Raw genomic sequence first — 23601 nt, 5'->3', positions numbered from 1 at the left:
TATTTTAGCTTTAATTCATTTAGTACAAAATGAACCTTCCTCACTTGGCAGACACTCATACTTCATCCTAATTTGGCTACTTTATAAAGCTTTTGTTGATTTCACTTCTAATACTTTGCTTTCTTTTAATGGAGACAGATTGTAATTCATATTTACTTCACACAGGACATAAAATAGCACTGTAATAAGAAGCATTTGTAATATACTTGACCAAAAACTATAAAATGTGTATGAGAAATATATATGAAACAATATTCATTATTCAGTAAAGTATTGGCCCATATTTTTCCAGATGGATAATAGCCTTAAGCTATTAAAAACCTGTTCTGACCAGCACTGTATGTCTGAGGTTTTAATACTGACTTAGGCCTGCTATTAATGTAAAACCTAGAAAAGAGAAATGCAGCACATGAAACTGTAATTTTATTTTGTAATAGAGAAAAAAAAAAAAAAAACCTCAAATGTCAAAGAATCTCCATCTTGGGAGGCATGCGAAAATTAGACATGACTGTAAGCAACATGCTCTGTTGCATCCAATTTATGACTTGAGTAGACTTGAGTAGACCTGTGGACCAGATGATCACCAGAGATCCCTTCTCACCTATTATTCTTTGTTTACATGACTCTGCATTACTATGTCCCAAACATCCATCAGAATAGATGGAATTACCGAAGCAATATGATAGAAGGCAAGTAATGATGCAATTTATGTGCTGGTAATGAACATGTCACTCTGTCATGGAGTAAACCATGTCTTCTCGTGATGTAGCTTAATTTTATAGAGACTGTTAAGAAGGTGCCTGCATTGAATTGAAGGAAACATCAGGTTAATTACATGTTGAAGTGATTGCATAAATAATGTAAAAATAAGAAATTCCTTAGAATCATTGTTTGTAATTTTGCTTTGACATCTAAAGACCTACAACACATAAAGCAAACCTCAATGTTGAATATATGTATTACCTGCTCCTCCTGTAAATCTTGACTATCCACTAACAGTACCTGTGTAATAATTTTCCTAAAAAACACAGAGACTGAAACCCCTTCAGTTTGAGATAAATATTATGAAATCAACTCATACACAAAAAAGTATCCACAAAAACTATAATTAGTAAGGAATGGAATAAATTGACAAAGGGTCAGATCCGAAGTATAACAGATGTGAATTTTACGAACCTAAGTACAACACTGCACTTCAATATTAAGTAACACAGATATTTTCATTAGATGCAGTAAATTTCAATGCACAGTTTAATAGCTGACACTGCCTTAGTCTGGTCCAACATAACAGTGGTGGGACAAAGGTGCAAAGAAGCATGTGAGATAGTGAGGAGAATGCTGCACAATCTCCTTCTCGTGTTCCCACTGGGCTGTGCTGCTGTCATTCCTCTCTTTTGCCTTATGTACTCTCCCTTCCTTGAGCATCACAGTGGTTCACCTCATCACAGTAGTGACCAGCAGTCAGAGACCCACAGAGCACAACTGGCAACAATTCCTTGAACTCTTCCAAGACATCCATGCCTTTCTTCTGCCATGCTACAGCTCTGCACGACAGCTACACGGACACTTGTATATTATTTGCTATGCCGGTTGTGTAGATCAGTGCTGCAGAGCCTTGCCAATTCAGATTTCAACAACCAATGTAAGCACCTGTCATTCTATTCGCTGACCCAAGCTGAACATGCAGGAATGTTGGTGCAGACTCTGCAGCAGCAGATCTCTCTCTGTCAAGTATGTCTGTACAGCCTGATGGCATCCTTATACAAGTGCTAGTCATGCTGTTCCATAGGACTTTTGTTATGGATGCCCCAAGATCTGTGTGCCTGCCAAAGACCACATAGGCTTCCAGATGCAAAAACTCATTGTATCAGTGTAGATAAGATCCATCAGGATGTTTCTGAAATGGGTGCATTTACAAACACTAGACAGTTCACCTCCAGCTGTGGCTCTGGCGAGCACTAGCATAGCTTTTTTTTTTCCAGAGCTGACCAGCTAATTGACACATGCTCTTAGTTTCTGTCTTGATTATGGCTTATTCAAACCAAGCTGCAGAAAAATCAAAAAACTCACCTGCAGCTGGAAGTCCTCCTTAGGATTCATCACCAGTACAGATTATTGTGGGGAAAAACATCACAGATGTTTGTTTGTTTGGCAACAGCTCTAAGTCTAGAAAGCTTGAGCAGTTTCCCAGCAGGCAGGAAAGATTCCAAAACTTACTTGGAGCTGTGGTTACACTGTCCTGTCCAATACATTTGAGTAGGACAACCTGAATAAGATTAGTCTAGAAATGTTTCCAAGTTTCTTTCTATTTAAGGCGAGGAAATGTTTGGCTAGGGCTCAGTCAATTCTGACTGCAGTGACTAAGCACCTTAAGAAGTTCTCAGGAAAGCTAAGCATGCTTCTTAGACTTCAAAGTCTGGATTGACTGACTTTCAAAATCTTTAGTGCTGTTAGAGGCCAAGCAGGGATCTTGAGGTCACTTCTGATGATCCATTTCTCATACACGCTGAGTATTGCAACAATTACCAAAAAGTTTGCAGGGTGTGCAAATCCCCTGCAGCCTTCTCTGGACCCAAACCAGTAACACTTTTGGGGCTCATGTACAAATTAATGACAAACACCATATGTGGACCTTTCACTTCATTACCTACCCACTTCTCTTGATTATTCCAACAAATTTTAGAATACCCTATAATTGGGTGAGCTTTTACTCATTCTGGCTCATGCAGGACTACAACCACTCCTTTCTTCTTCAAGGTAACACTGGTGATATATCATCCCACAAAAACAAACAACCATCCCCCCCAAAAAACCTACCAGTAAGGCTCATAAACACAGTGATAACTGCACCCTAAAGTCATCTGTGAAGTTATTGTGAATACCTTGAGGCATAAGACCCAACAAGTCTGACCTACACTAACTAATGGTCTGTGGGCACTGATATGTAGAACACTTCATGCCCCACTGTCTCAGATACCTATTAGGAACAGTGGCTATTTATGTGGTATCTGTAGAATATCAATCAAGAAATGAGCAAGTGATTCCCTCTCATTTTATAGCAGCCTTAGATAACAAGATCAGTAAGAAATGACAGGCAAAGAAAATGTAAGCCATGTGGATTCATTTGATGGCAAGGATTTCCACAGCACTGCTGGGGTCTAAGAAACTTGTGAACATATAAGACTGGCTCTGTCTCAGCTGGACTCTGTCATAGCTGAGTACAACAATGTTGCACACTAGTTGGGTCTGACTGCTTCTTGTTCAGCTGTGCAAGATACTGGACTTTGGACCGGGGTATAAAACTGGCAAGTGATTTCTGACATTGGAGGCTGGAAGGTCTGAGTGGCAGCATGAAGGAGGTTAAGCAGAATGGTCTTGTTTGTAAAACAGGATGTGGTTATTGTGTAAGTGCTGGAGGGCCCAAAGAAGCTCTCAAATACAGCAGCTAAATTCTGAGAGATAAAGAGGATATCTACTGAACTATAAACTTAAAAGGCCTTTTACTGTTCCGACTGATGTCCCAGTTGGAACAGTAAAAGGCCTTTTCCACTAATTTGCTGGAGAAAATTTTTTGAAACATTTTTACAGGAAGAGCTGAAGTCCCAGAGAACAGTTTCCTTGAATGGCATTAACCTGAAAGCATGAGGGAGAGGAACTAGTGTTGGGCCAATCAAGTGTATATTGTATCACTTGCCTCAATATGTGCATGTATTGATACAAGGTTGCAATAATGAATGAAGTGCTCCTCTTCTGTAGTAAACTGAAAATCAAATCCAATCTTTGCTCTAAGAAAGTAAGAAAAACAAAGAGTCTGTAGTATGCAAAAAGAGAGCTTTTAATGTCCTTTAATTTGTCACCCAGTTTTAAAGAGGTTGTTGCTGTGATTAATATTCCTATAAAAAAATCATGTTAGTTGTACTATCAAAGTTGTATCTAGGAGTGTTTGCAGAGCCTGGCCTAAAACATACTGAACAGAAGGACTCAAAGGGACTATAACTTACATTCTTAAAGTTATATGTGTACCTGTCTTTACCTGTAACAGCTTATATTTACCAGTCAAACATGGTCAAGTTCTACCAGTTTCCTTCCCAGTTCAGTGTGTTATAATAAGCATGTGTGAATAGATGGGAAAATAGACATTACTTCTGTAACTTATACACAATTAGCTAAAATATGTTACAGAAAATTAAAGATATGCTGAAACTGCACATATTCATCTCTTAAAATTAGGTTGACTTTCACATCAGATATTTACTGAACCTTATTTAAGTTTACTCCTTTCTTTTTCCTAGGACTTTTGTCATTCTTTCACATTTTACCAAGTTGATTTCAGGAAATGTCCAAGATTTCTGTCCTAGTAATGCAAGGAACAGCTCTGTAAGCTCACTTTGCAAGAATATGTGAAATGTCTTGGTTTCTTTAAAATGATTGTACATCATACACCTGCTGGCAGTACAGCTGTAAATTAACAAGAACTTACAGGTCTAAGAAGAGTTTGTGGGATTTTTTTCCTTCTGAGGTTATGAAGATGGCTGAATCGTAGCAATTCCACTGCATTCGGGTTACACTCATCCCTCGGTGCACTACGGCACTGGACACTGGGCTAACACAGCGTGGCTGGCCATCAGGCTGGAAACACCACCTGAAAGAACCATTTTCCAGTCTGCAGAGCCTTCTACTGCTAAGGCATTCATGCTGAGGCTAGGAAATGTGAGCCAACGTCTTGATTCATATCTCTACAAGTTTTCCCTCCAAAAGGGATTGATCAGTTAATTTAAGCTGAAAAGAAGTTCAATAAAAAGTCACAAATAATTATGACCTTCATGAATAAAGAAACATGACGAAGACGGAATACTATCTACTTCCTGACCACTGACTACCCCAAATTCCAAGCTCGCAGTAAAAGAAAAATTAAAGCAAATACAGAATTCTCTACAACAGGGGCTATCAGAACGAAACGTTTGGCTCTGTGCCACCTGTTTAAATTGGTTTTGCAGCCGTAAAAATGAATGGAAGCACCTTCGTAACCCCGGCGCTCGCCTTGCGACGGCAGAGTGGCCGTGACTCCGCCGGCGGTGTTGGGCAGCTCGGCCGCGGCCCTCCGTCCAGCCGCACAGCGAGCGCTCTCGGGCCGGGGCCGCAGAACCAGCAGGGTGCTCGGGGTGAGTGCTACGAGGAGATCGCACCCCTCCTCTGGGATCGCACCCCTCCTCCGAGCTCGCCCGTAAACCCGCCGGCACTCCGCGCTGTCCCGGCTCCGGCGGCCGCCGCCGCCCAGCACGGCCTCGTCGCGGGACCCGCCGGCGCAGCTCCGGCCGCGATCCGCACCAGCCCTGCTGCCCGGGACGAGGCGCAACCGCGGGGATCTCCCGCGGGAAGCCACGCGCGGGGCCAGACTCCACCGCAGCCGTCGAGCGCCTCCAGCGCCGCGCCGGGGGCAGGGACGGCGCTGACAGCGCTGTCCGCGGCAGCCTCTGGCCGCCACCACCTGTTACCTGCCGCCGCCTCCGCCCTGCCGGAGCACAGCGCCCGGTCCGGCCGCCCCGCCGCGCCGCACACGCGGCCCCGGCCCCCGCACGGCGCGGGGGGAGCGGCTCCGCCACATCCGGGCGCCGCCGCTCTCAGCGCGCATGAGCGGCCGTCCCGCCGCTACCGGGCCGGGCTCCGCGGTATCGCCGCCGCCGCTCCTCCTCCCCGGGGCGCTGCGCTCCGCGTTGTCAGGCAAGGGGGAGCGACCGAGAGGCGGGGGAGGCTCCCTCCGCGGCAGGAGGAGGAGGAGGAGGAGGAGGAGGAGGATGATGGTTGTGGGGGCGGGCGGCGGCAGGCGCTGGCAGCAGCCAGGAGAAGCCCCGCTGGTGACTGGCTGGCGGCACACGCAGCTCTGAGGAGGAGGCGGAGGGTGCTGAGCCGAGCCGAGCCGCGGGGCGGGCGGCTGCTGCCGCCGCGGGGGGAGAGGCTGCGGCGGCGGGAGGGGACCGGCACACGCGCGCACACACGCGCGCACGCACGCGGACGGGTGACAGCGGCGGCCGCCGCGATGTGAGGGGGCTGTGCGGGGGGCGCGGAGGCTCCGCGGGGCGGAGAGGCGAGGCGAGGCAGCCCGCACAGCCCCGGCGGCGGGAGGGGCGGCCGGGGCGGGGCCGGCTGGGCCCGGGGCGAGCCGCGTTCCCCGGCGGGCAGGGCGCGGGGCGGCCGCGGGCGGCGAGCGTGGGACCGGCGGTGGCGGCGCTCGGTGGGCTGACCGACTCCTGTTTGCTTGGCTCCAGTCCCCGTCTCCGAGCCCGCGGGCCCCGATGAGAAACGTCGCTGCGCTGCCGGACTGACGCCTCGCCGCCCTCCCCGCGGACGAGGAGGAGCGCGGCGCCCCCGACCGCGGGCCGCCCCTGCACCGCCCTCCCCGGCGGGGGCTCGTCTGCCGCCTGCGGGGCGGGCGGCGCGGCGGTGACAGCGCGGCGGCGGCGAGGCCGGGGGAGCGGGAGCGCCGCCGCCGAGGACCATGAGGAAATTTAACATCAGGAAGGTGCTGGACGGCCTGACGGCGGTCTCTGCCGTCGCCTCGGCGTCGTCCGCCGCGCAGCAGCAGCAGGCGGGGAACCGGGAGACCGAAATCCAGGAGACGCTCCAGTCCGAGCACTTCCAGCTCTGCAAGGTGAATGAATGCTGCAGCCCCGAGCCGACGGGCGGCCGGGGAAGGGGGCGCGCCGCCGCGATGGGCGCTGCGGGCTTTGCTTCTCCATACCGACCTCGCCGAGCCTCCCCGCCGCTTCTGTTTACTTGTTTGGATTGATTATTTCGGGGGCGAAGACGGGAAGAAAGCGGTGGGTGTAGCTGTACAGGTCTTGCTGGATTTCTTTAGTCATCTTTCTTGGAGAGTTTCGGGGTTGTCGTCGTCTAGGCTCTTTCATGCGAGTAATCCTGACAAGTGTTCACTAGGGCTTCGTAGAAAGAGTTGGATGGATGGGGGAAGGAGTGATACTTAGCTGTAGTGCAGATCTGATTATCGCGGCGTTTGAGTAGAAGCCTCTGCTAATGGGCCCGAAGGACAGGGAATCTGTCCCTCTGCATTATTTTGAAATCATTTATCCTGTTCCTTTATGCCTGAAAAAGGCTTTCGATGTTTGTGGTGATTTCACTGCAGTGTGTTGCCAAGTTGGTGATGCTGCTGTTGCAAATTCTATCTAGAAACGAAGTTCCCGTTTATTTATTTGCCTGTGTGTGATACTATAACTGCAGTTTGTGTCTGCACACTTCAGAAAATGATGCAGCGAATTAACCACCAGCTGTATCAAGAGGAATAAAAGCTGATTGGAATATCAATACTCATTTTTATCTTTGTGAGGCATTCATGGCCTGACTTGACATGGATGAGCTTGTTGGTGGACTCTCCTCGGTTTTGTTGTGTATTGCAGGCATTTCTGTTGCTTTCAGGAGTTGGTCACGAAGAATGTGGAGAAGAGCAGAGCTGTTGCCAGTTAGACTTTATTCACTTGTGAAATACAGAAAGTTGTGGGGTATGCCGGCAACTTCAGTGAAGTACAAGGAGTATATCAGAAGCTTGCTGTGCGTTTATGAGGTCATGAAATACCTCTGCTTTAAACTAAAGCCTTAGAAATGGAAAAGCTGGCATTTGTATGGCTTAGGATGCGTGCATTTAGAGTGGAAGTAAGAGTAGGTGACACTTTTATTATGTTTTCAGTTCTGATTAATTGCAGCCTGAGAAGTTTAATGGAGTTATTGCTTGGTCAATTACCAAATTAGTCTTGGCTAACCAAAAAAGCTAAATGTGCCAATAGCTCCATATTAACAAAGAATCCCATGGTTGAGGGGGTTTCCCTTTGTTCAATGAAGTATTTTTTTGTTTGATCTAGTCTGGGGCTGCCTGTTCTCTTTGAGGGAAATAGAGGATGAGAGATTCATTCTGTCAAGCTCAAGTTGCCTTTTTTTTTTTTTTTCTTTACTGAGCTGAGAGAGGTTACACTATCATGTTGGGTCTGTTGGATTGAAATTGAAGTGATTTTCAGAAAAGCAAGTCTAGTAGTTTATAATAGTTCTGATGATAAGTCTGGCTTTGTTGCCAAACTTGCTAGGAACATCTCAGATTTTAATAGTTTAATGTCTTTGTTAGAGCTGAAAATAAGATTACTCAGGGAATGAGGTAGATGAAAAAATGAAATGCTGAGTTGATTCAGCCTTTATACAGAAGAAATGGAAGATTCAAATTAAGTTTCAGAAAGTCTGACTGTCTCTTGATGCTTCAAGATGAATGAGTAATTATGACTAAAAATCTTTTGTAACTGGTTCATGTAAGGCAGGTGATTTTCTCAGTCTGTGATTAAATTGCTTTGTAGTTCCTTTTTAAATTGTGATTAACATTGAATCCTCTTCTCTAACATACAGTCTTGATTCTGTTTGTTTTTGGTACCCTGCCTGACCCATTGTTACTGTGCTCTGGCTTGTTAGACTGTACGCCACGGTTTCCCCTATCAACCTTCAGCCTTGGCATTTGATCCGGTTCAGAAAATACTGGCCATTGGGACTCAGACTGGAGCACTAAGGCTGTATCCTTTTGTACTCTGAAGTGGATTTAGTGCACCTCACACAGGTGATGTCTTGATTCAGCTGCTGAACCATTCAGAAGTCTGGTGGGAACCAGGTATGCAGGAGGGGAGTAAAACAGCAAGCTCTCTTTGCTGTTGGTGGGTGGCTTGGTTGTTCTTTGTGTCAGTTTAAGTTGTGTAAATCATGTGCAGTACGGCTGCTCAGTTGCCCTTATCTCAAGGTAATAGATAAATTTTGTAGAGGGTTACTGGTGTGCTGACAATTTACAGCAGCTGACTGCAAATCTAAAGAGAGATGTGGGCTGAGCTCTGTTTTGTTGTTCTGCTCTATCCTCTGGGCTGTAAACATTCTGTGCTGCTTGGTAAGGTGGTGTTTGTTTGGTTGGTTTATTTTGTAGGGTTTTTGGTTGGGCTATTTTTGGGTGGTGGGCTTGTTCTTAAGATAAACTTTGTAATGCTCTAGTGACCTGCTACTACTTCTGTGTTGCCAAATGAGGGTTTCAAGTGGGGGCAGTAAAAGGTACAGGGATTGTATCTTGCTAAAAGCTTCCAAGTGACAGAGAGAAGCGGAATGAATTTGTGAAGTAAAGCACTAGTAACCCTGCTTCTTTTTGTTCACTAGAAAGTGAACTACCCATATGTTTATAGCCATATGGTACCACAGCCATATGCTACTATCCAAGCCATGTAACAACATATGTGTTTAAACTTTTCTTTTTAAAAGAAGGTGTCCTGTAGAGTCTCTAATCCACAGTACTGTTGTTGGGACCTTTACTTGTCAGCATAAAAGAATTAATTGAATTCTTTGTTGTCCTGAAATTAACTGGATTCTAAAGATCATGGGGAAGGTTTAGACCATCTTGCTAGAGAAATTGACTTAATCCTCTTTAAATTGTAGGTAAATCTAAAAATTTCCTTTGGTGTTTATATTAGTCTTCAAGTGGACCTTTTTTGTTTCTTTCTGGTATATCACTACCCTGTCTATAAAGTTAATTGCCATAAGAGGGTTGACTTTTAAAAGTTGAAAACCTAGAACTGAAAACTAGATTTATATTAGAACTCTCCAGATTTCTTAGCTCAGAGCGTGAGGAATAGGGGTAATAATGCAATGTTCTTAATGCCATATTTGAAACTACACTTAATTTAATAAATTTTCCTTTTTAAGAGGTTATAGAATTGAAATGAAGAGTGAATTGTGTGTGGGTGGTGTTAATTACTCTCATATTGGTAGAATAGATGAGAAAGCAAAAAGTAGAAGTTAGAACTTGGTTTGGAGGCAAAGAAGAGATCAAAATGTACCTGTTTAGAGCTTACTCACCTGTAATTTTGGGCAACATGATGTTGCAGTTTGGGTAATGATGACTCAACAAAACCTGTTTCTGGGCAACCATCCATGGCTACACACACCTGTGAATTCTTGGAGTTGGAATTGCTTTCTAAATAATTGAGAGACGTATTGCAAGATTGTTTGGGAAGAAAATATTACTGTGAGAAAATGACAGAAAATGTGTTTTCTAAGGGAATGGAGAAAGCTTCATGCAGAGGCTGAAATGTTAGTGCTCCTCATACTTGATGAAGATGAGTATGCTTCTTAGTACTTTGATACAGCTCTTGATTCTCGGAAGAACTGGTTAAAAGCCCTCAGCTGATAGAGTAACCCTGTAACCAGAGAGCACTGCAGGATTTGCATCTCCTGTGATTACCTCCTTATTGTGATGGAGGAATGCAGGCAGAAGGAATAGACTCAGACATATTCCCAATGTAAAAGCAGCCTCTTGCTTTCTGCTGGTTTGAGAAGAATGGGTAAGAGTGAGGCTTGCAAGTGCTTATTTTGTTCTATTGCTTAAAGATAGAGCCAACCCTCAGGATGCTTTGCCCGTTAAGGTTTTTATGAATAATAAATTACGTGCAAAGGTTCATTAAAGTGGGATCCACTTACTCTTTAAAGCTGCAAAAGTGTTTTTAATTGGAATGAGGTGTGGACTAGAAAGACTAAGTGTCAGTAAAGTGTTATTCATTGAAAAATCATAAAAGTGCAATGGAAGTCAGTCCTAATTTTCTTCTGTGTTTGTGTTGGGAGAGTATAGAAGTGAAGGAATGATAATGTTTCCTTCATTGCCTACCAGAAAATGGGAGGTGGGTATTATTGTTTTCCTTTTGTCTTCAAGTACAGGTACATCTTTTTACGCTTTCTTTTGCAAGTAATTTGAGGAATGGGGAAACAAGTTTGGGGTAAGTTTTGGAAAGGATATTAAAGGTAAAATATTCTTAAATCAAGGAGTGAGAACCTGTTAGAGATTTCATTAATATGTGAGGAAAATAATGTTAAAGTCCTGATTTGGCTTTGGACTATTTATCGGACTCTTTACAGAGGTTCTCTGTATTTGATCAGTCTTCAAATTGGGTATTTTAAATTCTGAACCAGAACAGGTTAATGTGAGTTTTCTAAATCACACTCTTACCTTATTCTTCTTTATGATGCCTCTGTAACCACTACTGGAAGAACAGAGTGACTTTTTATACACAAGTACTAAACGTTTGCAGTACTGTTAAAATTATTTGTAAAAATAGAGCTGAAGTTTTTTCTGAAGAACCAAAATCTGTGGTTACAAATATACTGCCAGTTAAATGACGTTGTCTTTCTTTATCTTAATGGATAAATATACTTGAACATCAACACTGTGTTGAATTCTCTAAATCCACAAAGTAATTGTAAAAATGGAAGTGCCTAAATTAAAGGTATAATGGGATTAGAAGTAGAATTACTATTCTGTTAATATTTTTTGCCTCTAGGCTTGATGGATGTAGTTGGTAACATAGTATTCTAGAGGGGCAACTTTGCCATTCTATGCCAATAAGACACATTTGGTTATAGGTTCTGCAGTTTTAAGTGGGAGAGAAGTCCATAAAAATACTAGGAAGAGACTGCTTTTAAAGTGTAAAACTTTAACCTTATGAGTCATGAAAGTTAGTTTGTGATTATTCACTGGTTTAACTTGAGCATTGTATTCATTTTAAAAAACTTGATTAGTTATTAAGAAACATTTCTAACTCTTACTTAGCTGGGAGATTTAAAACCAACATTTTTTGGAGGCAGACAAATCCTTAATTAGAGAAGTGTTTCCCCACCCCAAAAAGAACAGTTTTAGGTATCAATAACAAAAGTTCTGTTCTGTTCTCACCTATGAACATCAGCTTGGTTACTTTTCTGTGTATAAGGAAAAGTTACAAAGTGAGTAGCTTAGTAGAGTAGAAACCTTGAGCAGCCTGATGTGACCCTCTTCCTGACACTAGGATCTGTAAAAAGCAGTTAAGCTGTTGTATTCTGTTTTCTCTGTTGCAAGGGAAAGTGGGGGATGAGGTAGGCACGTGGGCAGAAGCATTGTGCCGAGTAACATAAAATCTCAAATGATTCCTCACAAGTAGTAGCACTCACCTGGGCATGCTGGTCCAGTTGTTCCTCTGAGTTTGTGGTGTGGTTCTTCCAGCTATTTGAGGTGTGTAAGTCTTGGCTGGTGGCCTGTTTCTTGTGTGGCAATTCTGCCTCAGGCTCCCTGTCCTCTGTGCTGGATTTTTGTGGGTGTGATCTCCACAGGGAACACTTGTGCTCACTATTGATTTCAAACTGCTATGGTCAGTATAAGCTGCTGGTGTCCTCTTTTGTCAGGTCAATACCTTTGGTTGTCTCCATAACTGGAGGGATTTAGCTGCTGTTACCAGGGTGGCTTTCATCTCTTGATCTACTGTAGCAACATGTGAGATAGCAAGTAGTTAAAAATTCATCTGTGCTTTGCTTCTTTTCTGTGCAGACCTGAACCATTACTGTAGGACATACAGTCCTTGGTCTTAAGAAAGTTTTGTGCATAATTGGCTGTGCTATGTTTTCCCAGCAGATATCAAAACCTTCTAATGAGTTAGAGTTCAGTTTATCTACTCAAGGTTTAACTTGGTATAATCAGTTAGACTTTACCCTGTGACGTCCTGACAGTGCTCAGTGTCATAAGTAATAGCCCTGCTTCTGTGCTCTTCATTGCTTTTGCTCTTCTATTTAGAAGGCCCTCTGGAAGCCTAATGTGATCTGAACAGGGGGATGTGTAAACTCTGAAGAGGCTAGGGAAAGATGTAATGAGCTTTTTTGGTATTTTTCTTGCCTTTAGAATGGTGCTTCCTCAGAAGTTTTAAGTCCGGGGCCCTGTACAATTAATAATAATAGTCAGCTGAGCTTTTTTATTTGCTTTTATAAGGTAGAATAATCTTCAAAGCTAAAGCAGAAATATTGAAGGAGTTTTCCTGGTCCCCACTGTTTAACTCCTCCATCTTAAACAAGCTTCTTCATTTTTCTGCACTTTAATTTTTCTATAGCAAAGATAGGACAATATATCAAATTAGATGTTTGGTGATAATCTCCCAATATAAATACAATATCTGCTGGTGCTTTGTGACTTAAAAATACGCATTTGCAGCATGAAGTTCAGCCTCTCTCTTGATAGAGGGAGTTCTAGAAAGGAAGGCCATTTTCACTAGAAATAATTGAAAATGAAGGGAATACCTGTAAGAGTAAGTGTTGTACCTTCCACACAGACCAAATTGTGCCTCCGACTCTTTATTCCCAAGCAGAATAGGTTATTTAATTAAAGTTTGGCTTTTTTTCCCTCTTGCAAACCAAGTTCACAGGAAGGACAAAAAATAGATTGTTCGTCATTCCATCGTTAAAAACCTGAAGATTCCAATCGTCCTGAATGTCAATGTCTGTATCTGTTAATTTCCCCACAGGCCTTTCAGCACTAAAAGTTGACTTATGCAAGGAAATGGCTGAAGTTTTTATGTGTTTGGTGTGTTTGGGTTGTATAAAGCTTGTTTTCTGTGATTTTCTGTGATTTCCATTCTCCAGTCTGTCAGTCTTTTTGAGACCTCACTTTTTTTTTTTTTTTTTTTTTTTTTTTTTAATCAAAATATCTCAAAACCCTGGGTATGTGGTTCCATGCAGTCAGTTTCTGATGAAGTGCTTGTTGCAGAATCTGGGTAGCTTTGCTGTAGCGGTATAATAGGTATAATACAAAATTCAAGCAGTTTGGTAAAGTTTCTGAAGCTCTAACAAAATAGCTTTTCCAAGTTGTGATGTGATTATAGCCATTAAAATAATTTCTCCTTTGGATCATTCAGACTTTGCAAGGCAGTCTGACTGATTTTGTTCCTTGATGGAAGCATCAGCTTGAGATATTTATATATTGAGGTTTTTGCTTTTTGGGTATTGTTTTATTGAAGTAGTTCTATACCTGCTCTTCTCTGTAGTAGCTCTACACTGGCAGTAGGACAGTGGCTGGAGTTGTTTAGAGTATGCAAAGATTTCAGTTTTTTAAACAGAGCATCCGACTGATGTTGGCACATCTTCAAGTGAACCAGATGAAGCTGGGTGATCCTTTCTGACCTAAATTAGTCTGTAATTTTGTTGATTCTGTGAACATGCCAAATTTGAGCTGAACTACTCTTTTGTGGATGGTCAGGGTCTTTTGGCATTTGTACACTGAAGAAAATGGTCTCAGCCCTTGTCACTGGTGTTCTGGACTTTGAATAAATATGCCTGTTTTGGGAAGAGTACTTTGTAAAGCTATTAAAAATATTGCAAATTGTCATGTCAGGGACATACTGATTATTTATTATTACAAAAATGTTTATTATCTACCTTGCTACTCAGTTCACACAAAATAGTTCAAGCAAGAAAACTACTTTGCTTAAACCGTATGTTAATTTTGTCACATTTCCTTTTAACACTACTGCATTTCTTGTCATATCATCCAGCACTTTGTTCACGTGGCTATTGTTATCTTAATGAAAAATTCCCATTATCTGAATGAAGAAAAACAGCAACTTTTGGGTATTCTGAAATGAAATAGGGCCAAAATGGCATGGTAAGGCATGTATCTCCTAAGTGCATGGAATTAAAACAATGAGTCCTACACAGACAAAGATTTGACTGAATTCTTTATAATAAATAGGATGGTGTTTTTATATCTGTGGTTTTGCTTGTTGGGAAACTTAGTGTGCTGGTTTTGGCTGGAGTAAAGTTAGTTTTCTTCACAGTAGCTGGTATCAGGTTGTGTTTTGGATTTGTGCTGGAAACAGTTGTGATAATGTGGGGATGTTTTCCTTATTGCTGAGCAGGGTTTATACAGAGCCAAGGCCTTTTCTGCCTCTCACCCCACCCTACCAATGAGCAGCCTGGGTGTGCACAAGTAGCTGGGAGGGGACACAGCCCAGGACAGCTGACCCAAGGGATATTCTATGCCATATGGTGTCATTCTCAGGATATAAAGCTGGAAAGGCTGTTTGAAGTGGTGGCGTTAGTCTTCCCAAGTCACTGTTACACATGAGGGAACCCTGCTTTCCTGCAGCTCCAGCCCTCCCACGGGTAACAGTGAATGAATTCCTTGTTTTGCCTTGCTTGCATGCGGGGTGGGTTTTGCTTTGTCCATTAAACATTCTCTATCTCAAACTGTGAATTTTCTCTCTTTTCCAATATTTCTTCCCCATCTCACCAGAGGCAGTGCGCAAGTGTCTGTGTGGAGCCTAGTTGCTAGATGGGGTTAAACTGCAACAATCATTTATGACACCCAATGTGCAGCTCAAACGATTTGAGATAATGACAGGATTTGACTGGAACGTGCTAGATTGAATGTATAGCTGCAATTGCTGATTAGCTATTAATTGGCAGGTGCTTGTCAGGAGCCTGGCTTGCCTGACTGTACATGAGAGTCCAGTGCTCATTAGTGGCTGGTTTTTGCTCTCACTGCTGCTGTGCTGCTTTATCACCTGGCTGTGCCGAGCCTGGGAGCGCTGTGACAGCAGCAGCAGCAGGGATGTGCCGGGCTGGCAGGTGCCCAGGGACTCGCTGTGTGTCTGTGCTGCTGGCCTGGGCTGGCTGGGACTGAGCTGGAACTTCACTCCAAGGGACCTGACCCACGGTGGCTCCACGTGGGAGCAGCTGGGTCTGTGTCAGTCAGGACAATCTGGAGGTGGCTGTGGCTGTATCAGGGCAGCAGCAGGAACCCCTGAAGGGATGGAGGCGCAGGGATAAGTCTGTGCTGCAGCAGGTGGATACTGACACATCAGTGCCTGTGGATAAGTCTGTGTTGGAGCACCTGAAAGCGTGTGGCCATGGATAATCCCACATGAGAGCAGGTATTCCCCTGGAAGGACTGCAGCCATGGGTAAAGCCACGTTAGAGCAGCTTTATCTCTGAAGGGACTGTGGGTAAGGCCATGCAGTAGCAACTGTGGCTGTAGGGAAGCAGCAGGTCTTTCATCGGGAGCGTTATTACATATACTTTGATTCTACTAATGCAACTTCTAGTAGTAATTCCTTTTGCTTAAGAATACTTGAAGTATAACCCTATTAAAACTCATACTATAATCCACAAAAATTTACGATGAAAACTTCCCTCTAGGTATTTCACTGACAGAGCAGAAACTTAATGGATATAGCCTTGCAGCTTCAAACTTGCTAGGTCATGGTGAACATGAGGAAAGAAATATTTGGAAAGCAAGCAAAGTTTGTAAGGCTGCAGGTTACTCTAGCAGGAGCATAGTTTGTTTCCTTGAATCACTTTGCTATTAGTGAAACACTGAGGTGGTATATGGATTGTGTGACCTGATGAGGTTAGGCTGAACTGTGAGAGGAAATTGGACGGCTGGAGCCAGGCTTAGGCTTTCAGACTTGTGGTACATTGCTCAATTCACTTAGATCTTAATTTGGCATTTTACTAGATTTGTTCTTTCTTGATCACTGTGGAATGGCTTTTAGAACTGAAGTAGCATTATTGCTGCAGGAGATGACATGAGCAGTTTTAGTCAAGTCACATCTGGAAGAGTAGAAACAGCTTAAGATTTGAGATGGGATAAAGAAAGCATGAAGGCACAAATCAAGGTTGCAAACCCTTCCTAACAAAACTTTGACAGAAATTTTGTGGCTGCATTTGACTTTGAATTGTCCAGGTCTCTTTGTTATAAAGAGGTTTCAAAAGGCAAAGGTAAGTGTTCTTACACAATAAATTTAAGGTGACCAAGTTGGTTTATCTATGTAGAACCTCAGTGAGAAACAGAAGAAAACCTGCAAATTATTACATTCAATATGATGATAAACAGAACTGCAGGACTTGGATTTTGGGAACAGTTCACTTTGCCCTTGATCTTAGCTATCTGCTAATGGTTTTACATTTTGAAAAATATTGGAGTACCTAATAGTTTTGAGAGAATTAATACTGTCATAGATCTTTAATCTGTTGGGTCTTCTCTCTTCCTGCTCTCAATGTGCCTATCTTAAAGTGCACCATCAAACTAATCTTTTTTTTTTTTTTTAAAGTATGTGATACTTGATCCTGCAAAGCTCATCTCGTTAAGTAGAGAAGACTCAGCTTTCCCAGAGATGCAGTTCTTTGACATGGAGTAATTTGTTTGCCAGTCTGAGGAATAGGTTTGTGTTACTTTTGAGGCAAAACCACATTGCTTACCCACTGCCTGTGTGCTGTCTGCCAGCAGCTTTTGGAGTTCCCGTGTTTTGCTGACCTGTGAGTTTCAGTTGTGGTATTGTAATTGGTACTTGAATGCCAGTCAAGTGTAGCCTTGTAGAATTCCTGATAACTTAGTGACCCCATTCGTGTCAACGCTTCTATCATAGGCACTGGTAATTGTACAGCTTATGTGTTTATCAAAGGAAGCACTCTGTTACCACCACTGTTGACTTTCAGTGCAAATACAGGTGAAGGTCTAAAGACATAATTTAAATCTCTGTCAGTGGTTTTTGTATCACTGAATTTAGACACATTAAAATAATGAAGGTCTTGGAAACAGCTGAAACAGAAATATTTTTGAAGAGAGGACTGGTAGAGTGGTATAATGCCTTATTTAGTAAATTTCTGAAATATGTAGCAGTTCCCTCAGTCTCTGGGGACTCACACCCAATCCTGATTCCTTGTGATTTTTACAATGCATTTATGAAATTACTTTTTTTGTGGCTGTTGTTTAGTTTTGGAACAATGATGTTCAATTTAAGACTGATGCAAATGAGAACCATTTTGTCTTCCCCTTAAAAATCTCTCCTTTTACGAAATTCTAAAGCTGGCTTTGTGTCAAGATCTGCACTATTGGATAACGTCCTTGGTCTGTGTACTACTTATTTTAACTTATTCACTTTGTGCAATGATTCAGTGTATTTTGAATCCCTAAGCTTTGCTTAAACAGAAAATATAGTAATTGATGGTGCTTGTATTGAGGCAACTCTATCAATTGCTGAATTAAGATTGATTTTAATACTGTATTAGTAAAAATTTTTTTTGAATATCAGAAGTAGGCCATGCATAGTCTTAGTTATCTTAATGCTAAGATTAAGTAGTTCTAATCTTATAGATTTTTACTGGAGAATTTTGAGATTTTTTTTTTTTTTTTTTTTTTTTCAGTTACTTAGTGCATCCCCCCTGCTCAAACAGATCCTGGTAGATTTCATGACTCAGGATTGTGTCCAGATGGCTTCTTCAAAACATAAACCCAGAAGTTCTTGTAATAATAATGATGCAGATTTTGTAATACTTGAAAAAGGGCAGTCCAAAGTGTTGCAGTTTTCCAAATCAATTATTTGATTCCTGTTATACAGAGAGAAGTTTACAGCTTTATGGAAATAATTCAATGCTACTATATTTGCCAGTTTTGCTAAATATCTAGGATTTTGTTTTATAAACACCTTAAAAAGGTAGTAACAAAACCTGATTTATGTTTAGGAAACCTGAAGCTTAATTTTCTTCTAGGATTGACATAATAATAGTTCACAGTAAGTCTTTAACCTGTCCCCCTCTAACCACTCAGTGCTCCTTCAAGCAGTGCTGGTGGAGAGTGGAGGCTAGGTTCTCCGCCTAGAAGGCTATAGACCAAACTCACCCTTTTCTGAGCTGTCTCTCATGGATTCTCCAAGAATTAATTGTCATTTCCTACTTTATATTCTCATGTAAACTCCACAGGAGTTTAACTTTGGAACTCTGTAAGCCAGGGAATTAAAGAGAGGGTGCGGATCCAAATGAAGCAATATGTTTGTAGTTGTGCTTAGTGAGCTATTATTTTATTTTGTGTGATTCATATTATTTAAGTAGGGGTTTGTATTTTTTAGCCTCTTGAAGCTGCTGTCTGGCTTGTACTCTGTACGTGTACAAGTAACCTTATTAGATTTTTGGTTCACATAATAATGATAAATGCAGTTCTTCAAGAGTAGCCAACAAAAGAGGTAATCCAGCTGGTGTCCAATGTTTCTGACAACAGTTTCTACTATAGGCCCTCCCTCTTTCCCAGCTAGTAACAATGATTCCTAGTCAGTAGCAGCAGATGGACCTATTTGCATTTTCCAACTTGCTCATTAGGGAAAAAGATGGAATACTAATTTTTTTTTTGTGATCACTTAATGTTCAATTAATAGTTTAACGTGCCTTAGATTTTTAGCATATGCTCTATCCAGTCATACTACCTTGTTAAACAGAGCAGATGTTCTTCACACCTGAAAAACACTCTTAACTGGACTTTGTAATGTTGATGTTAGAGGTACAGTTACTAAGCTTTAGTGATGCTTATTAATATGGAGAATGGGCTGCAAAACAATAACTTGCCTGGTGTTCTCTTTTATGTGTTCCAAATCTGTGTAGTAAACTGGTGCAATAAGATTACCTGCATAGCCACTCCTAAATGTCAGATAAAAAGGAAAGTCACCAAAAAAAAAAAAAAAAAAAAAAAAAAGCTAGCATGGTGTATATCCCCTCATTCTTTAAAATAATAAGGTGGAAAATATAGCCTTTTTGAAAATCCTGGTGAGTTACTAAAAGGGATGGAGAGAGATCAGGTAGCCTACATGTCAAAAGCAATGTTAGTAATTGCTTGTTAGTAATGTCCCCATGTTTTCATAAGGGCTGTTTGTCAAAGGAAATAGAGTTCAAGCTGACAAAGAATACAACCATTTTCTTAAACTTTTGTGCTTTTCTATCTTTAGTTTAAAAAAAACCCTAAACAGAGGTCCACATTTTTTTTCAATTACCCTCAGTATATATGGCTGCCTAGGATGTGACTGTTATACCTGTTTTCTTACAGACTTGGTCCCTGGAAGTATTGTGACTATAGCCTCAGTTATGTTAATAGTCAAAGGGTTAGTAAAAAAAAAAAAAAAAAAGAAGGGGGAAAATATGATTTATATATATTTTAGAGGAGAGGCAGCAGGAGTTAACTTGCAAAGTCCTGTTCCTTACCTGAGTAGCAAAGGACAAAAATGACATTTGAACTCTGGCAGTTAAAAAGATTTTTTTTTTTTTCCTATATGAATGCTCTGCCAATAATTTCCAGATCAAATAAATGGGTGTTCTGGATTTAAGAAAAAAAAAAAACAAAAAACAAACAGGTAAGGAGGAAGTGGAATTTTTATTACTTATTGACTTATTGCCAACTTTATTGACTTTTGATGAACTGTTTTTATGTTGGCAATTCCCAGTGAGAGAAGGAGCACATCAAATAATGCTGACAGTGAAGTTTGGTTTCAAAATATTTAGAAACTGCAATTTATATCATAGCATATGACCAGAAGCACATCTTCATTTCAACTCAATACTTCATATTGTTATCATTTTTTGGACACAACTTATTTTCTTAGCTTTTCTGGTTTGTTAGTAAGGAAAAACCTTTGCTACTAAAGCTAAAAATCGAGATGTCTGATCAGTTGATGAAAATGTATCAGTGCTATGGTAAAAAGTAAAATGCCAAGACTGTTGAAGTGGTGTGGTGGTGAGTTTATCAAGGAAGCTGTTGTGCAGACAGGAGTGTGTGATCACGCTGCCATCTGAGGATGTTCTCTGCCTTCAGTTTTTTGTCTGCAGCAGAAGTTACTGTTGCAAAGCGAACACAGCGCTGGGCAAGTTCAGAAAACAATGCCCTTGAGTAAGATTTAAAGGAGAAATGCTACTCTGTGCCATTTCTCAGTGGTCACAGTGTGCTACCAGAGTATTTGTAACAGATTTGACAAAGAAGACACTGCTAATGCTTGCTATTTTCATACACCGAGTAATGGACTGGCATTTCTAGGAGTCTAATCTCACTTGCTGTAGAAAGACTCACACAAAGAGACTATTCTTGCAAAATATTTCTGAAATCATATTTCTGTCAAACTTGAATTATGCAGGCTTTGATTACAAAACAGGTAAAATATTTAAAAGCATAGTTTGAAAGCTTTTTCCGCACAGTTAATTCTACAAAAATACCACCCTAAAAGTTTCAGAATACCAGAGGATTCTCTACCTGTCTTTATTTGCTGTAGTACAGACAATAACTGTAAATTGTACAACTGTATTTCACTTGGGGGAAGTTCACATATGATGAAATTAAACTCAGTTGTGCATACTTGTTGGCGTTGTCTTAGTGTTTTAATGGACAATATGTGAGATGATCAGTGTAAGTGAATTCTGTATGAATGTCACTGAACTGCTATAAATATATAATTTTCAGCTCCTAAAAATAACTTTTTAACATATTTAGTAGCCTGAAGTCTCTTAGTAGCTCAGTGCTGCTCACAGCTATTATTTGATATATTAGATCTGTGGCTGTCTATTTCTTTTTTAATGACTACTAATAAAAACCATTCAGTGTACTAATTTTCTTGATGTTTGACTGGAATACATGTATCAGTCTATCACAGTGGTTTTCAGTAAAATAGGTTTCATCCTGGATTTTTGCAACAGGCCACTAATTAATATTTCTTCCTTCATTTTATTCAAGGAGATTATATTGTTTCTTTTATAGTTGCTGGTTTTTCCTATTAGAACATGTTGGGTAATAGATATAATTTCTACTTTTCCTTTAAAACGTCATCTTTAAATTTTTGGGCATCTCTATGTGACTGATTTCTTTCTCTCAGAAAATAATTCTTAAAAAATACTTATCTTAATTTTTCGAGTGTGCTTTATAGTATAGCACTTTTTCTGGTAGAATTAATTGTAGCCCTTGTCCATGAATAGTTTCTAGGAATGTAACTATCCTACATCTCTGGTGATCTGGGGTGAATTATTTGATTCTTTCCTCTTCTCTGCTCCGAGAGGATTGAGTTTGTGCATGGATATGGTTTGTGAGGAGGGGTGAGGCTTGATTCTGTTGAAATGTTTTTATCCTGACTCTGAAGTCTTGTACCTGACAGTGAGTTTGAAGACTACTAGTTCTCTGCAAAGTCTCCAAGTTTAGAGTTGAGCAGACTATGTGTGAGGGAAAAAGGAGTAGTATTCAGACTTCAGGTTGTAGAGCTAATGTATCAATTGGGAATTTTTATAGTCCTTTGTTGCCAAAGAAGTAGGGACACTTTGCAGGTGAAACACTTTCAGATTTGTAACACTTCAAAGAACTAAAATAAATCAACACGAAGTTAGCCAGAAAAGGTTCCTTAGCTTTTTCTCTTAATACATATGTTACTTGAATTTTGTTCTGGTGGAGTTCTTTACTATCAGGAAGTCTAATGCTCTTCTTGACTTTTTTTTAATATATATATATTTTTTTTTTAATTCACACAGAGCTGTTGGACACTGTAAATATACAATGGGATTATTTGTTCCTATTTCATTGCCAATCTGCTAGGCTGACATTTGAAAGAAGAAGTAAACTTTAAACAATACCTTGTAAAGGTAGTATTTGTTATCTTCAAACTTTTCTAGTGAAATCTTGGAAATAGTAGTTTTCTCCCATGGTTTTGTTTGTTTGTTTGTTTTCGGTTTTTTTTTTGTTGTGGGGTTTTAGGTTTTTTTGGTGGTGGTTTTTTTTTTTTTTCCCCTAGTGAATGTTTGAGGAGCACCCAGGTGACTTGTCTGACAGGTACCAGCTCAGATGTTCCAGCTTATATTTGAGCCTCACGTGTTTTTTATTCCTCACCATGCAGAGCATACATAAAACTTCCACAGTTTACAGCTTCTAGGGAATTGTAGCTGGCTGACAATTACATGTTTTCCTCTCAGATTTTTGATGGAAGGTGATATAGAAGTGACCTTCCAAAATGAATTAATTCAATTTTCTCTATTGCTGAGTAGAAAAAGCTATCTGACACTCAAAACATTGAACACTGAACTACCCTGCATAAATGGAGGTTCTGACTCAAAGTGGGTCTGAATTGATGGGGCTACAATGCCACATTAATTTTAATGATCTGAATTTGCTGCTTAGAAACTATCTTGAGGTTGGATGATGAGTCCTGTTCCAGGCAATGCTTTTCTTCTCTCTGAGCCCTTGGATATTTTCATGTTATGGAATTTCTGAAGTGTCCTTTTTCACAGCTGGAAACTTCCATAGAAAAGGTAGGAAACCCTGTCTATTTGACATCTACAACTACAGGCTTTACATTAAAACCTCAGTAAAGCTCTGGACTGTGGTGATTGTCTGCCTCAAACAGCAAGTGATTTTCTTTTTCTTTCTAAATTTTCTGTGTGGGCTAGTACTGTGACTAGTGGTGATGATCAAGGTTACTTTTTTGGAATAACCATAATTGGTAGGTTTTATATTTTAACTGAACAGCAGCCATTTCACTTTCTTGTAAGTAGTTCTTGTGTAAATATGTTGCTGAAGATTCTAGTGAGACCCAAATTACTTGGAAAAAAAGAGTTGAAACTTAGTTTTGTATTTTAACAACAGTCACTCTGAGGAATCTGGCTGTATTTTTCTTCTAGCATATCTTTGTGCAGACTTGCTCTTTGCGTTGCCTTCTCTCTATCATGGTTAAAAATGTGAGAGGAACATTGGAAATGTGAATGTGTTCTTTTGGCATTTGGAGAACAGGGTGGTAGTGAAGGAGATGAAAGTGCTTTGTGGAAAGGAGAGCTCTACTGTTTCTGCAGCTTTTCTTTTGCTATGCAGGAAGTGTACTTAAATGCTCAAGTTTCTTTACAGACCCAAAGCCCGGAACCTTTCCTTGCTCCTTTTCAATCAGAGATCTAACTATAAACCTTCAGTGCTTGTACTTTTTATGAAGACTCTCTTATGATGCAGAAATATTGGTA

At 41.0% G+C, this 23601-nt stretch overlaps 2 protein-coding genes across 12 annotated transcripts in view; both read left to right on the top strand.

Moving 5' to 3' along the window:
* Positions 1 to 5619: 5619 nt before the first annotated feature.
* On the top strand, positions 5620 to 6445 carry LOC132324999 (nascent polypeptide-associated complex subunit alpha, muscle-specific form-like). Its single transcript, XM_059841735.1, has 2 exons — positions 5620 to 5721; positions 6267 to 6445. The coding sequence occupies exons 1-2, from the start codon at positions 5631 to 5633 to the stop codon at positions 6443 to 6445; spliced, it is 270 nt and encodes an 89-aa protein (XP_059697718.1). The 5' UTR covers positions 5620 to 5630.
* Positions 6437 to 23601, top strand: part of STXBP5 (syntaxin binding protein 5) — a 107119-nt gene continuing 89954 nt past the window's right edge. For 7 of the 11 annotated variants that reach the window (XM_059841730.1, XM_059841732.1, XM_059841728.1 and 4 more), the window contains exons 1-2: positions 6438 to 6649; positions 8461 to 8558. In XM_059841730.1, the coding sequence (XP_059697713.1) occupies positions 6497 to 6649; positions 8461 to 8558 (251 nt within the window). In that variant the 5' untranslated portion in view covers positions 6438 to 6496. Of the gene's footprint in view, positions 6650 to 8460; positions 8559 to 23601 lie in introns of all 11 variants that reach the window. The other 4 variants (XM_059841727.1, XM_059841725.1, XM_059841723.1 and 1 more) reach the window with 2 other exon arrangements.

The sequence above is a fragment of the Haemorhous mexicanus genome, chromosome 3, assembly GCF_027477595.1.
Source record: "Haemorhous mexicanus isolate bHaeMex1 chromosome 3, bHaeMex1.pri, whole genome shotgun sequence".
NCBI classification, from domain to species: Eukaryota; Metazoa; Chordata; class Aves; order Passeriformes; family Fringillidae; genus Haemorhous; species Haemorhous mexicanus.
Note: the sequence above shows the minus strand (reverse complement) of the source record. Positions and strands in the feature narration are given on the sequence as shown.